The 16763-nt window shown below is 40.8% G+C and overlaps 1 protein-coding gene across 3 annotated transcripts in view; it reads left to right on the top strand.

Annotated features, from left to right (window-relative positions):
* LOC111865512 (pleckstrin homology-like domain family B member 1) overlaps nucleotides 1-16763 on the top strand; it is a 251346-nt gene that overhangs the window by 190226 nt on the left and 44357 nt on the right. For all 3 annotated transcript variants that reach the window (XM_023853604.2, XM_023853606.2, XM_023853605.2), the window contains one exon: nucleotides 2914-3040. In XM_023853604.2, the coding sequence (XP_023709372.1) occupies nucleotides 2914-3040 (127 nt within the window). The remainder of the gene's footprint in view (nucleotides 1-2913; nucleotides 3041-16763) is intronic.

Genomic DNA, 16763 nt, shown 5'->3' on the forward strand with positions numbered 1-16763 from the left:
CCGGGGGGGGGGGGTCATCCCTAGCTCAGCACGTCACAATATTATTCTTAGTAGGGTGAGACTGAGTCCACTTGGCACTGCAGCCACTACTGGCCTATTATACCAGCCCCAGATGATAGATGAAGGTGAGTGTGGAGCAATTGGTGGAATTGAGAGTGGCAGGGGAAACCGAAGTACTCAGAGAAAACCTGCTCCAGCACCATTTTATCCATCACATATCCCACATGACCAGACCCAGGTTCAAATCTGAGCTGCTACAGTGGGAAGCCAACAACTAACCATCTGAGCTGTGATGCAGTCAATTTCTTGAATAGCTGAGCAGCTGTTGCCTTGTCATGAAGGAATTGCTCATTAGAATTTGTTGGTTACTATTGAGTGTGGCTGATTATCAGAGAAGTTTTCAGACTTGTAGACAGGATTATCATCTGCTGTTGAGGAAGAAGTTAGGATTGTTATTATTATGTTTGTGACTTTATGTCAGATATACTTGTTGACATAATTGAAACTAAATAACGAATCACCATTCTATCATTGGTATAGTACATTAAAAGTGTTCTGTGTACAGTTCTCTCATACCATGAACATCTGTGACATACTGTGCTATGTATATATAGTATGATATGCATAATTCCATGTTTTCTGTCTGATCATGTCACCGAAAAGGAACGATGGAACGATGTGGAAGTGACATTTACCACTTATTTCATACATAAGCAGTACTTGTGAAACATTAAAACTTACTACTCCTCTCACATACAGTGGAACCTCTATTTGATGTTACATAATTTAAGGTTTTCATATGTTTTAACGTTCACTTTCAGCTACCTGAAGTAAATAATCTGAGTGTTAAATTTCCTTCATTTAAGATTCATCTCAGTTTAGTGTTAAAATCCAACTGCTTCACAAAGACACTTTTTGGGGGGTTTCACCATATGTAGGGCATGGGAGTGTCTAGCTTGTGTAAGTTTCTGTGTTATCAGAAATAGTCTCATAACAAAATTTATTATCAGCCACTGAATAAGATAAGGCTGCATTTGATAACATACAGAAAGGGACAAATGAAGGATATCGATTTAAGTGTTGTGAGGTCTTACATTGTCTAGAATTATTAATTCTGTGCAATAACTTATGCAGTAGTAGATATGAATATTGTTTTCTATGCTGTACAGTTCTTGCACAGTCACCAGTAATTTATACAAGAGTACAGATGGACTCAGTTATATTTAGAATGTTTTTAGTGCAGAATATTTTAGATGAAAGCATTGGGAAAGTTAATGAGAATTGTGTACACTAACTTATGACAAAAAGTAGGGGTGATTTTTATTTTGTATGGTATAGGATTGGTGCACAGTGATCCATAATGACCCTCATTCTCTCACACTGAATGCATAAATATGTTCTTAGCCAATACTATGCAGAAAGAAATTATGCTATACATTGCATATTTATGTCTTGATTATGTATAATGAATATCTGTTCGTTTTTACTATAATATGGAAAGAAATATTGGCATAGTATGTGCACCAGTTATTTATTATGGTGGTTGTGCCTATGAAACTATAATTGAATTTTTGGAGGACATAATAGATCTAACTTGTTGCAGGACTGATGCGCAGTAAGTTCACATTTTTATCCATATACAAGGAAACACCCATTTAATTTTCCTTGATTTAAAAGTTTTCATTTGTTTAATGTTCAATTTTAATAATCCATAATCAGTAATCCCTTTTACAGTTTTTCATTTAAGACACTCCTCAGTTTAACGTTTGAATCCACTACCACCCAAAGAAAAATTAAATGGGAGTTTCACTGTAATGAAACAATATCATTTAATAGAGAATATCAAAATAATATAACTTAGGTTGAAGGTGTTTGAGAACATGGTTCTGAAAAAAGTACTTCAATTGAAGAGGGAGTTCATCATGGTGCATGTATCACAATGTATATATATGTATGTTCAGATCTGAAAATATTTTCTCACTGGTGAATGAATTATTTTTAAAGGTTAATTTTGAGTTTAAAGTAAAGTCCTGTAGGTTAATCTGAAAGATATGTTTTGTATTATGTGTAATTAAGAAAATACATAAAAATTTTACCTCTGTGCATTGCATTAATTCTTTGTAACTCATTTCATCAACCATATATCTAAGTTCAGAATAAATGAAGCTGTGGGCTAATGAGCTGTGTAAAATTACAGAGAACATGTTAGAAAATATGTGTACCCCAAATTTCCACCCTTGATTATGATTTTCTACATGTCTGTCTGTATGTTGTTGAAAATACAAAAATACATTCTGATTGTTATTTTTATTTCATTATGGTTTATTTAATAATGCTGTCAGCTCTGACTATATGACATTGAGTTGTAGGAAGATTTTTGTATTGGAAAGCAAGTGGAAGGAAGTGAGAATGGTCTAATTTTAGTTACTGTCCCAGCATTTACATGGAGGGACTCAGGAATCCTGGTCTTTGAGCCAACATTTGGACATGGAATCTTTTGAACATAAAACAGAAATGCTGTTCACTCAACCACAATGTTTGATTTTCTGCAGTTTTGTATCTTCTTCCCCCCCCCCTTTTTTTTTTGGAAAGCAAGTTGGGAGAAAGTGAAAATGGTCTGCTTTCAGGTACTGTCCCAGAATTTACATGGAGGGAGTGAGGAATCCCTGGTCTTTGAACTAACATTTGGACCTGGAATCTTTTGAATATAAAACAGGAATTCTGTTCACTCAGCCACAATGTTTGGTTTTCTGCAGTTTTGTATCTTCTTCCCCCCCCCACAAAAAAATGAGTTTCTGCAGTTTTGTATCTTCCCCCCCCCCAAAAAAAATTTGAATTTCGTGCAGTTTTATATCTTCTCTCCCCCCCTCAAATTATGTAATAATAACGAATGTGGTGATCTTGTTGTTTCAGTGCATCTAGTGATGATGCGTTACTCAGTCCAACAAACACTGGTAATCCTAAGTGTGCAGGCAGTGGCGGCACTGATGATAAGAATGACACCGAGCCAAGCGATGGCAATACTACAGAACAACATGAGGTAGGATAATCATTTTTGTGCTACAAGTAATTTCCAATTTAAAAAGGTTACTGTCTTCTGGGTTGTGATGCAGTGTAGTTTGGTAGGTAGGTACTACTGAATCAAAGTTAATCATTCAGAATTTTATTTTGGTCTGTTCTAGTCCAGTATATATTCTCTTTTCCATGGAGCTCAAATGAAAGATATGTCATTATTCATAATACCTTAATATGCAGCGTGAATTGTATAGCTTGTTAAGATGCTAACTTATATTTGAGACTTTTCAATATATCATATTTATTTTGCAGGTTGTCAGGGAAACCTTACTTATGTCTCCATTTAGTGTAATATTATTACAGATTAAGTACAATTCACTGTTGTATTTAGTGTTGTAAATAATGTCAGTCTGCTCTGCGAACCAGGGTACTTCATACATTGTGTAGGCAACCTCACAGAAGATATGCCCAGTGCAAGTGTGTCTGAATGTCCTATTAGCATATGAATACCGGAAATAAGTTTGTGACTTTCTAATGATAACATAACAGCTTAGATCACTAACTGAAGATGACACACCCTTGTTCCTAGACTGGATCAGTATACTACAATTTTATTTGTTGTTTTATGTGAAACTTCATCACCTTCATTCAAGGAATGCTATAGATTGAGAATATTTGAGAACAGAGTGCTGAAGAGATTATTTGGACCTGACAGAGAGAGAAAAAGAGAGGAAGTGACAAGAGACTGGAGAAAATTGCATAATGATGGACTTCAGAATTTGAAAAAAAATTGATGATAAAATCATGTATGATGAGATGAATGAAGTGCATAGCATGCATAGAAGATGTGATAAGTGAACACAAAATTTTTGTTGGAGAGCTTGGTCATCTGGAAGATCGAGGCATAAAGTGGAGGATAATATTACGGTATAACAGAGAAATAATAGTGTAGGATGTGGACTGGGCTCATATGGTTTTTGGGTGAGACATTCAAATGTAGTATTAAATAATATATCTGTTGGTTCTGTGGAAGAGAAATTGTAAAGCAGCTGAGCAACTTCAAAAGAAGACCCTGCTCCATAGAGTTAATGTAGCATCTGTACTATTGTCTATCTCTGTCAACAGTACACTTCTATCCGCTGTGTGTGAACAGTGAGGCTAGTGAGAGAGGCATGAATGTTCCCTCCATGTTGGAGTCTGTCTCTTCACTCTTCTTCCAGTCTTTTTTGGCTTTAGTTTTCTCTCAATAAGGATATTCCTACATCCACTACATGAAGATGTATGGGGTAGGAGAGGTGTAGATCCATGTGTTCTTGATGTCAGCAATAGATTCAGGTGGGTTTTCAGCTTAAGGCCTCACCATGTGTATCCTTGGGGGAAGGAGACCCCACCTAGAGGTAGTCCATATGCTGTGCCAGTTCAAGGAAAGAAATGCTGTGGTTGTGCAGCTCTTAGCATAGTCAGTCTGATGACTGAGCCATCCTGGCTTCTTTCTCTCTTAGTACAGTCTATTTCATAGATGGGGAGATATGAGAGAGACAGAATAGTGCCTGGCATCAGACTCCTTAGGGAACATTAATATCACCTGACTCATTGGCTAAAGATGCATATGACATCATATTTCTTTTGTACTAGTGGAATAGACACTTAAAATAGTTGTTTGCTGAAATGGTTTCTGAGCGTGGTCACCTGCATAGCTTAACCTGATGTGTTGCCACCATATTCTTGTAATCGCATATTTCTTTGCATCTCTTAGATCTATTTGAACACAAGTGACACATGCTGGTTATTGGTTGAAGCGGATTACTGTGTTTTGTACAGTTGTATATGTATGTCTTATTTTTTGAACATGGTTACTCGTTCTGAGCCAGAACATAAATTAAAATTCCATGTAGAAATGTTATAGCCCAGTACTTGCTTTTCTGTCAACCTGTATGTTAGCAGAGTTGGTAATAGTTCTAAAGTAGAGTAGAAGATGGCAGCAGTAAACAGTAGTGGAAGGTATACTTAAGCTGATAATGCAGTGTCCACTGATGTTGGGAAAAGTTCATAGAATGCTTAGGTGCATAGGTGGTAGCACTGCCAGTGCATGTTTAATGAGATTGTTTCAGAGTATTTCTTAAGGGCTCTAATATAGGCATCTGCAGGAATTACTTCATCAGTTTGAGATAAGAATTTGGAAAAAGTTTTTAGAATCAAGATGAGAATTGAGTTTCTTTCACAGTGCGATAAATTGCTCTTGATACCAGATCTTTTTTCAAAGAAAAATGTTTAAATATCATTGTGATTAAAAGAGTCGATTCTAAGGTCATATCCTTTTTCACCATGGACTGAAAGAGAGGGAGAGAGAAAGATTTTGTTCACAAGTTGATCAATGGCTGAGTTGTGAATCATTACGATCCTGATCCACCAGACAGATTTTCTGCTGCTATGGACAGCAAAAGTAGCCTTCAGGAAACTGCAAAGTTTAGGGCTGAAAAATCAACATTTGAATCAAATTTGAGACATTATTTTCCCCAGTTCAATCTTGAAAATGTAAGGCCTGCCTATGCCTGCTATAGTCTGTGATATTTGTTTGAGAATGATACTGTACTACAAATCAAAAGGTCATGGGTTCAGTTCCCAATGAGATCATTTGAGTCTTTCAATGTACCTAATCCTTCTAGCTTCCCTGTAGCCCTGGGGTCGACTCAGCCTATAACAGAAATGAGTACCATATATTTTCCTGGGGGGTATAGGGTAGCTGGTGCATAAGCCTGACAACCTCACCACCATCTGTGAGCCAAGTGTTTGGAAGATGTGGGAGCCTCGACATCTCACAACCCTATGGGCATTCAGTTAACAGGGATAGCTGTACCTTTATATATATATATATATAAGTACAGCATGACCAAGTACTCTGTTAATAACAAGCAATTTTGCATTGAAATTTCAGTGGTTATGCTGGTATGAGTACAGGTTGGCCCAAAGTAAGTTAACTGGTTAGTAAAGTGTACACTGAAGTGCACTGGAAATTTCTTTATTACCTATTGAATTTACAAAATTTGTTCAAAACAAGATCCTTCATAGACTTGAAAGGATTCTGACGATGGTGTATACTGTACTTCTTTTGGACTTCACCCATTGTCTGGTATGTAAAAGACAAAAGACCACGTCTTCAGGTGGATAGGGAAGGATAAACCTACTCAGTTGGGCCCCATTAGAAAGAGCTAGTCTCAATCACTGGACAAACCCGGTCTGTAGAAAAACAGCCTATGAACAACCGACAACCGGTTCCATCAGTGTGAGAAAAGTATAAAATCACAGTAAAAACATGATAAAAAATTTGTGCCAAGCATGCACTTGTCAACAATATAAAGAAACAGAAATATAGGTTAAATTCCATGAATTCAGTTAAAAACGAAAGTAAAAACTGGATAATGCATGCCTAATCTGCGTGGATAAAGAATCATGCCACTATGGTGACTTCCGGGAATCAGACTAATGTCTTTTACATACCAGACGATGGGTGAAGTCCAAAATAAGTACAGAGATCCTTCATGTTTGATGCGTAACTCATAATGCTCTGGTACTGTTCTATAGATTCACCAGCAGGTTTAAATCTGAACATTCCAATTAATACAAGAGAATATTTTCAGTTGACTGACTTGTGGGCCACTCTGTAGATAGATGTATACTTCGGCAGTGCATTCACCATAACGGAATGAATAAGGTTTTCAAGATGTGTGACTAGAATCCAAATCTGAAGACAGTAATGTTATTCTGCTCTTTGTAATGTTTTTTTATGTTACGGTCTGGTTCCATGCCAAACAAACATGCCAGCTGCCTTACCCCCTGGAGTTAAATAATAAATTCAACAAATAATTTGCAAACAAAAATATTTCTCGCTTAAAGCTTTTAGGTTATGAAGAATTATGATCGTTTTGGACAGTCTTTTCTCATCCAGTTAGAATAAAATTTGGGTCAGTCTCTTCTCATTTAATACCTGAAGGCAAAATCTGGGGCAGTCTTTTCTCATTTATTATCTGAAAACAAAATTTGGTAATATTATTTGAAGTCTGTAAACAGTAAAAATGTGTAGTGATATTAATCTAAATATTGCGGTATTAAAATATCACTAATGTAACATGATGAACATTGATTTTATTAAATAAATAATATAGTGGCTATAATTAATATGCATATTTTCAGTTAGGAAATACAGTGGCTGGGCATGTGTGTAGGATGGGGAATTTTGGTAAGAAAGATATTCATTTGTGAAGCTGAGGAGATGGACAGATAATATTAAAATGGATCTTGGAAGGTAGGTTGTAAGAATGTGATGAGGAAGCCTATTTATTTGTAAGACTGGGGAGATTTTTGAAAAATAGGGTTTAATTGCGGAAAGTGGGTGGAACTGACTGGGTATAGCATCCAGTAGTAGGCTTTTTTATTGGTAGTTTTGAACATTCCTGTTCTGCTACCACAGTGTTGATGTAAATATAAGTAATCTGAGGTTGTTATGCCAGTGGTCTCATAGATGGTTACCAGTGTTTTGGAGTAACCTTTTGCCATGCTGTTCTAACCCAAAGTAAATAGGGCGCGCTATAGCTCAAGTGGTTAGTCACTGGCTTCCCACCGTGGCGGCCTGGGTTCGATCCCGGGTCTGGTCAAGTGGGATTTGTGGTGGACAAAGTAGCGCTGGGGCAGTTTTTCTCAGAGTACTCCAGTTTCCCTGCCAATCTTCATTCCACCAATTGCTCCACAATAACCCTCACCTATCATCTGGAGCCGGTACAATAGGCCAGTAGTGGCCGCAGTACAATTAAATTAAAAATTAGCAATTAAAAAAACCCGAAGTAACAATTTTAATCTATGTAAGCAACCAGAACAGGACGAGCATAATCACTGAAGTTTTGCAGATAATTATCTGTAATTATATGTAAGTGTAACACACAGCTTAAGACAAAATAATTATAATTATTTTGTCTTAAGCTGTGTGTTACACTTACATTCCATAAAAAAAAATAAAATTTAGATTTATATTATCTGCATTACATAGCAGTTTTAACCTTATTAGTTCCAAACTTTGTTCTGTGTTTGTACTCACAGTTTTTCAGATGTTATTTTGGCAGTTGATATCTGAAGGCAGGTGGTTCTCTGCCAATTTGTCTGTGCATAGCAAGAAGGCTAACATAACCTCCCACCCACAGAGAATTTCTTACATACTATGGATGGCTTCTGCCTAGCTTAGATACAGAAACCTTACAGCTCACAGCAATGGCATTTATCATTGAAAGAGATTGAGAAGTATTTTCAGCATGTGAATCATGGTGTCTTTTTTTAAGCATATAATATTGAAATATAACTGACTATCACTGGAAAAATATTCACCCTTAACATTCCTGTGTATGGAGAGATTCAGTTTAGGTCTTAAACATAAACATAACTATATGTACCACCTAGTTGGTGTTCATAATAGAGGCCCAGTGTGTTCACTGTGTGATAGGAACTAAGTTTTAAATATTGTGTTGCTGAATTTCATCCTGCACAGGGTTAAGAATAATTATAATCATTGCGGTTATCTCTCTGCATTGTTTGTACATCTCCGAAGTAGAAGTTGGGCTCAGTTTCTGTGCACAGTTTGTCGCAGTTGGCATGGTTTGTAGAAGGTGATGTTGGTCTCATTATGTTCTATTACCAGAACAAATACTGCTTGATGTAAGGCTGTTTATGGCTCTTTTCATTATTACCCATCATTACTGCACTATGTTGAGGGTTTTGTAGTGGCCAACCTCGTCTTAACTCCATTGAGTACAGTCTTTCTTCAGAAACTGATACTCACTCAGCTGGTCAAGAAACTCCCTGTCTTTTGTAGAAATGAAAGGTTCGTTACCATCTTCACAAGAGCCTAGTACTGGATCCTATCCTGATGCAGATGTCCATAACCTTACATATATCCTTAAGATCCATATTAATATTATCTTCCTATCTATGCAGTGGTCTCCCAAATGGAATCTTCTCTACAAGTTTTCAGACCAAACTTTTGTATGCATTTCTTGTGAGTACACATCAAGAAACTCCACATTATATAATTTTCTCCAACCTTCTGCTTTTTTTTAGATCCAAATGCTCCCCTGACATTTGCCAGACACCCACAGTCTGTGTTCTTCCCTCACTGATGACAGACAGAAAGTTACTCTGTATAAAATACGTGGTAGAATTATAGCGATCGGTAGTTTAAAGATGAGACATGCTGAAGGACAGAGCTTTGAATTATGTTTCGATTTTATGTGTTTCAGGTTATGTTACAATTAAGGTTCTTGATCATTGGCTCATTGATTTCTCTTTATGGAAGACGTGTAGCATTTGTGTGCCATTGGGAGCTGGACAGCGGTGTATGCAGTTAATAATAAATGAAGTTGTGCATTACTAGGAATTCATGTTTTAACCAACCATAGATGTTTGTCTTCCCGATGAGCCAATGTCAGGACGTGTAACAGATGTTAAGATCGCGGGCGAACGCTTGTTCGGATGTCAGCGCGTAACAGAAATAGGGCCACAAATATACAGCACAAACCTTTTATGCAGTTATCAAAATCTACAGTGAAGCCGCATAGACGCGACAGCCATTGTATGTTTGTTGATTTCTTCTATTTTAGTCGCCAGGGGATCCTAGATGAACATGTTCTGATGACTGCGTGTGCCGCGCATCCAATGGGCGCTATGTTTACGTTTGTGTGTGTGTGTGTGTGTGTGTTAGCGCACTTTATGCCTCGCCGATGACCGTGGCCACGGGTCCTAAGGGACGAAGTGTGTATAAAAGAAGAATTTTAAACTGCAAAAATGAAATTTCTGAGGAGTGTAGCAGGCTAAACAAGGAAGAACAATAATGATGGTTAATAATCACATTTCTAAAATGTACATTACAATGCAAATATCACGTTCTGCGAATGGAAGACATGGATTTCGAGAAACATAAGGCTGATACAGTTTTAAGACCCAGCAGACCACGCATCGTCTAATCCATGAAGGTGATGATAATAGCCTGATCCCTTCGCAGCGTCATTAAATATGTCATAAATGAATAAATGCATTTAATATCGGTCCATGTACGCTCTAACATGTCTCGTATCCGTGTTATTCGAGCACGTATGTTAGCCCGTTAAACATGTAATGTTTACATATCCGCGTGGAAAGAAGTCACATATAAAAATTAAAATTCGCTTAATGGGGGGTGGAGTCCAGCTGGGTCCACTCGGCACGGCGGCCACTGATTGGCCTATTGTATCTGCCCCCGGGTGATTATGATGATGGAGAATTTGGTGGAATGAAGATTGGCAGGGGAAACCGAAGTACTGAGAGAAAATCCGCCCCAGCGCCACTTCGTCCACCACAAATCCCACTTGACCAGACCCGGGCCGCCGCGGTGGGAAGCCAGCGACTAACCGCTTGAGCTATGGCGCGGCCCAAGTCACATATAAATAAATAATTGATATTGCAATGGTGTAGCAACCAGAGTCCTGTGTGGTAACTCCAAAAATCCTATGCCCCTGAAGAATAAGATAAGTGTCTAGGTACCTCTGTAAGGCTCGATAACAGTCACGCTGGTTCAAAATTTCGACGCAGGATTAAAACATTATTTTATCTGTGTATGACAACGAGTAGCGAACAGCAGTGTTTTATCTTAATGAGTTTGGTATCTCTCAGTTTTCATAATGGTAAAGATAATAAATAATAATGATGAAAGACGCCTTTAACCTATTTAAAAGGCAAAGTTCATTTAAATATAATTCTAAAGAAGTAAATTCTTTACCTTTCAGAAAAACACCGCATATCTCTTACAGAGATAGTCTCTCTTGCTCCCTCTGTGACTCTACAGCCCTTTGGACCTTGGCCCCTTTTTTAGTTTCCTAATCTGAACACGGTAGGACTCCTTGGACGGGGGATCAGCACGTCGCAAGGTCGCGACCTCTACACAGAACAGCAGAAACACAGAATCAACTCACACAGACATCCATGCCTCGAGTGGGATTAGAACCCACGATCCCTGTGTTCAAGCGGGCGAAGACGGTTCATGCCTTAGACCGCGCGGCACTATGATTGGCCCAGAGTTCAGTCAGTCGGTGGTAATTTGGGAAACACTTTCTGCTCATGCTCGGAATTAAACGAACTCCGGTGTGGACGAAATCTCATGTTGCTTCATGTTACGGCGTAGTAAGCACTCTCGTCTAAAGGGTTAGAATGATAACACGGAGATTCGAATGACGCCCTTCAAACTTCTGCTTCCGTGTGGATATGCATTCGTACTAATGCAGTTTCTAATTTGTTTAGTAGACCGCCTCTGTGGTCTAGTGGTCAGAGTTCCTGGCTACAGATCCTGAGGTCCCGTGTTCGACCTCGCACTACCAGATTTTCTGAGAAGTAGTGGGTCTGGAACGGGGTCCACTCAGCCTTGTGAGGAGCTGTTTCAAGGAAATAGCGGCTCCGGTCTAGAAAACGGAGATTAACGGCCGTGGAGATCCGTTGCGCTGACCATGCGACACCCTCTATCCGCTAAAGTTGGCACTAACTTCGTCGACAAGCGGTGGTCGCTCGGTCAGTATAGTTTGCTTGCGGACTACAGGCCACGGAGTTCGTTTTTTTTTATTTGTGATTCTGCCGGTTCTTTCAGAATATCAGAACCTAAACTTGAGTTTAAAAGAGCGTAATTGATTGTTCGTTGTAAAGATAACATTTACTCTAATTAATAACTGAACTGTTAAAGCGTATGGAGGAGTGTAGGTTCTGGATAGAGGCGAGTGGTCAGCTTCACGCCACGGCATTTTACCCCCTTGGGTGTTGGCTGGGCACCAGAGCAGTTTTTGGACACTGGAGGAAATGAATGTCACTACCGGGGGCAGAACTCCAATTCCATAGTCCAGCCCACCGTTAGATTTTCCTCTCTGTTCTGTTGCTCCCACTTTGAAGCATAGCGCATCCGTGAAACGCTTTGTTTCACTTCAATTTTTTAATTTAGGGCAGTCGGCAGAACCCCTTGGACAGGGGCTCAGCCCGTCGGAAGGCTGCTACATAAACGCAGACGAACATCTATGTCTCGAGTGGGATTCTTACCCACGATCCCAGCGTTCGAGCGAACGAAGACAGTTTTTGCTTTAGACCGCGCGGCCACTGTGATCGGCTGCGGTTTGATCACCCACAGATAATTTTTATTGTATTTATTAGGGTTGAAGTATTATTGATTGAGCCATCGTGATGGTAAGTGTCCCACTTCATGAACTCTTACAGCGTATCAGAGCTGACATCTGTGTAAACACCGACAGTGTTTGTTTTAGAATCTCGAAATAGAATCGTCCTTTAAAGTGTACTTTAAGAGAGTATCACGTAAAAAGACTAGATTCAAGTTGGACATCAAACCATGAAGGCAGATGGCAGCACTGAGTGTTATTAATGTCAAAACCGACTCTATTCATCTGTTCTCTCATAAATATCTGTTTGACGAAGATACTGGTAATTTCAGGAGCATCGTATCTCTTTTAGATACGAGTATTTTTAAGATGTTTGTTTCCTCGTTGCTGCTTTCCTTTTAACCTTAAATCTTTCAAGCACAGCGGTGAATATGAACAATACCGTCTTCTGGGGTGTGGCACCATGTAGATCTTGTGTGAACCGACATTCCTCCGAAACGTCGGTTTACATAAGATGTACGCTGTGCCACATCCCAGAAGACGGCATTCTTCATTCTGCATTTTGTCCGTAGAATGTTTTAATGTGTTATGTTTGGCCCTTGGGATAAACAAAGATTAATTTAATAAACTATATTAACGGCAGTTTTCCGTGAGGTAGGAACCGAAATGTTTTTACACTAAGGTCTCACGAATTCGCAATAATTGGGAGTGAACCTTAGTTCAAATTAGTGAAAGTCCGAATTATATAAATGCTGCTGAAATAAATTCAGGGAAGCTGTAAAACTTAGTTCACGTGTGTTTTTATGCATTGCAAATTTATTCGAAACTGTTTTAATTGCATTTTTTTTTTTTTTGTGTAAGAGTTAAGGTTTTCACTACGGTGACTATGAAGAATATCGTCTTCTGGGATGTGGCACCGTGTAGATATTGTGTGAACGCGTTTCGGAGGAACGTATCGCCTCCATCTTCGGGGTATAAAAATCCGCGAGCGTGGAACCAGGGTGAGCTGGTGGCTGCAGCACTTTTTATGGTGTCTTCTCTCAGTCTCGTTAATGTATATGGGTTAACTCTGCGTATCTACTCTCTCTGGCGACCGATTTTCTAGATCTGTAATGCTCTGCTACGTTTTCAGTGGCCTCGATGTTTGACGTGAGGCCTACATGTATTTGTGCTAGAGCTGCACGCGGCAGTTTACGGAACTTGATCACGACGATGTGATCAAGATGGTCCGAATTATCGCAATTACGAATTAGTGAACTCCGAATCAGGTTTCCCTCTGTTTAAATGAAATGTATGCCTGAAGGGTTGACACTACCTCCCTACTACGTACTTACCACTCGGTGCTACATCCCTGGGGAGCCTTGGCTTCCTCTACAACCAGTCTCCACTGCTCTCTATTCCTCATCTTCTCTAACCATCCTTTCACCTTCATCTTCGTCAGGTCGTTCTCAACATCGTCTAGCCATCTCATCCTCCGGGTTGCTTAGTCCTTTTCCCATATGTTTCACCTATCCGAAGCTCATTAAGTTTCCCAGCAAAATTCTTTTTACAGGATAAGGTTGTTAGCGTCATGCCCGATCCCCAACCAGGAGGACCAGGGTATGTCTCTTAAGGCGGGTTTACAATAAGGCAGCCATGCGACCGCATGCTGCAAGTTTCTCACTTGCAGGTGGTGGGTAGCGTACTCGCATGCTGCTTGCGTCCCGCGTCCTCTAGTTGCTCCGGGCCGCTAGTAGTTTCAGCTGCCTACTCGCATGCGGCTTGCGTCCCGCGTCCTCTAGTTGCTCCGGGCCGCTAGTAGTTTCAGCTGCCTACTCGCATGCGGCTTGCGTCCCGCGTCCTCTAGTTGCTCCGGGCCGCTAGTAGTTTCAGCTGCCTACTCGCATGCGGCTTGCGTCCCGCGTCCTCTAGTTGCTCCGGGCCGCTAGTAGTTTCAGCTGCCTACTCGCATGCGGCTTGCGTCCCGCGTCCTCTAGTTGCTCCGGGCCGCTAGTAGTTTCAGCTGCCTACTCGCATGCGGCTTGCGTCCCGCGTCCTCTAGTTGCTCCGGGCCGCTAGTAGTTTCAGCTGCCTACTCGCATGCGGCTTGCGTCCCGCGTCCTCTAGTTGCTCCGGGCGGCTAGTGGGTTCAGCTGCCCACTCGCATGCGGCGTGATGAGTTGGGACACGGATAAAGCCAAGTGTCTTATCGAAGAATACCGCGAAAAGAACATTCTGTGGGATTTGCGGGATCGCAATTATAAAGCCAATCAGAAGAAGTTGAAGCTGCGGGAGGAATTCGCCACGAAGTTTGAAATGTTCGATGAAGTAAGCGAAAGAAAAGGTTACAAATCTGAGAACTACCTTCCACAGGTATAGAAAGAAGAGCAGATCAGGTGATCAGTGGGTGCACTTCCCCTCATTGAGTTTCCTTCTTGAGGTTGACGCACCAAAAAGAGGACTTTCAGCGGACGAGGATATTGTTTCCGAAGCAACCAGTCGCTCTGGGTGTAAATGGGGTCGGTCGCATGCGGCAACGGTTGCTCCTGGCCGCATGCTGCTTGATAAATTGGACGGCTAACATCGTCACCCGAGGAGGGCAACTAGGTTGCTTTAAGTTGCCCCAGTGTAAACCGCCTTTAGTCTGGACTCTACCGCCGGCATAGCTCTCCAGGGTACCACCACGACAAGGTGGAGGCACCTTTGGGGGGGAAGGGTTTACACTACCGGATCTGTAAATCGTCACATGTAACCTTCATTAGACCACGGTGTTGTTGAACACGCTGTTGTGTAGTACTTCCCGTATGCGCGGTGGTTTGAAAGTTGGTTGTTCTCTCATCTTCGGGTGATTGTTATATTGACAGGTTTAAAGTTCCCTCCCCTCACTGAGGTTGGTGGTAGCTGTTTCCCAGAGGGCTGACTGTTGGTATACATTTTCAGGAATCGATGATCTCGTAGTTCATATCGGATGGCTACCTCTAATCTCGAAAATAAGAATTAGGTGTGTTACTTTAATGGCAACCAGTAACCTGAAGATGGAAGCAAACCCAGCTCTCGAAACCTATATGTCAAACATGCCTCAGACAGGAGACATTGCCCATTATAACTGCTGTAATATTAATCAACCACTGTCCCAGATCTACTGGACCTTTTTTAAATTTTTTTTTAATTTGCTTAATGGTGGGTGGCGTCCAACTGCGTCCACTCGGCACGGCTGCCACTGATTGGCCTATTGTAGCCTGCCCCGGGTGAATATGGTGCTGGAGAATTTGGTGGAATGAAGATTGGCAGGGGAAACAGAAGTACTCGGAGAAAACCTGCCCCAGTGCCACTTTTTCCACCACAAATCCCACTTGACCAGACCCGGGATCGAACCCGGGCCGCCGCGGTGGGAATCAAGCTATGGCGCGGCCTTACTGGACGGGTTAGTCTAGATGTAATATTCTAGAGTTGTATTCGGATAGGTTCTTGCTTCGAATCTCGGCCGGGACAGCAGCTGTCCTGATTTCATGGTTTTCCTCAGTCCCTCCAGGGAAATTCTTGAATTAGACCATATCCGCTTTCTGTATAGTCGTTTCAGATTCATCCCTCATCCTACCATCTGACACTATAGTCTGAATATGGTCGTTAAATAGCCTATGGAAGAAGCAGTTACAAACATTTAGATTGCGTCCAGTTGCCTTCACGTGCTTCTGTAGTGTAAGGCCGAGGGCAACCAAGGAAACTGGCAACCGCAACGCAACCGCAGTTTCCTCCAGTCTGAGTTGAACACGTGCTACTGAGTGGAGCAGCGCAAATTGAGGAAACGGCAGTGCAACTCGCGGAAAGACCGAGAAAGTAAACTTCCAGGCGACGCAGCATGTCATTTTTCTCACAATTACGTGGCCTCAGTTTAAATTGTCACAGAAAAACGGATGCACCCAATGTTTTATTTTCCTAATATTGTATTTAAACATCCTGTTGCATTAGTATATAATTTATTTCACCCTTCCACATTACATGGCTCGCCTATATACGGCCATCATTGGGTGTCTTCTGTCTTTGCTAAAATTGTTGCACTGTGTGTCAGAATTTCGTATCGCGTGTGAACGCGATATTTCCTGATTAAAATAAATTGACCTTAACTAAAACTAATTAACATCCCAATATTTTCCTTGTAGTCGTCGTCCTCCCTTCTCACGCCGTCAGCTACTACCATATTATGACAGGATCAGTATTATCTTACATTGCAGAAGCAGAGTGCACGAAATTAAACAATACAGTCATGCATTGCGTCGAACATACCCACTTAAGATGATATGAGAAATTAATCAACCATAAGTTTCCTCAGTGTTCGCCTGCTAATCTGGAAACCAGTCGCCTGCTTGAAATCGGCGACTTTTCGCGGAAATTGCGGTTGTCTGTTTCCTTCGTGTGCCTTCGCCCTAACAGGCCTGCAGATTCATGAAAGGTTTTATCAGCTTGCTGGCCATAGCCTTACAAATAGGTACAGGCGCACTTGTCATGTAACGAATCGTCCTTGTTTAATACTATCACGTGTAAGGGGTTGTGCGTGACTTAGAGCCTGATTTTTTAATTGGATGAATGTATTTATTGACACAT

The sequence above is a fragment of the Cryptotermes secundus genome, unplaced genomic scaffold (assembly GCF_002891405.2).
Source record: "Cryptotermes secundus unplaced genomic scaffold, Csec_1.0 scaffold555, whole genome shotgun sequence".
NCBI lineage: Eukaryota > Metazoa > Arthropoda > Insecta > Blattodea > Kalotermitidae > Cryptotermes > Cryptotermes secundus.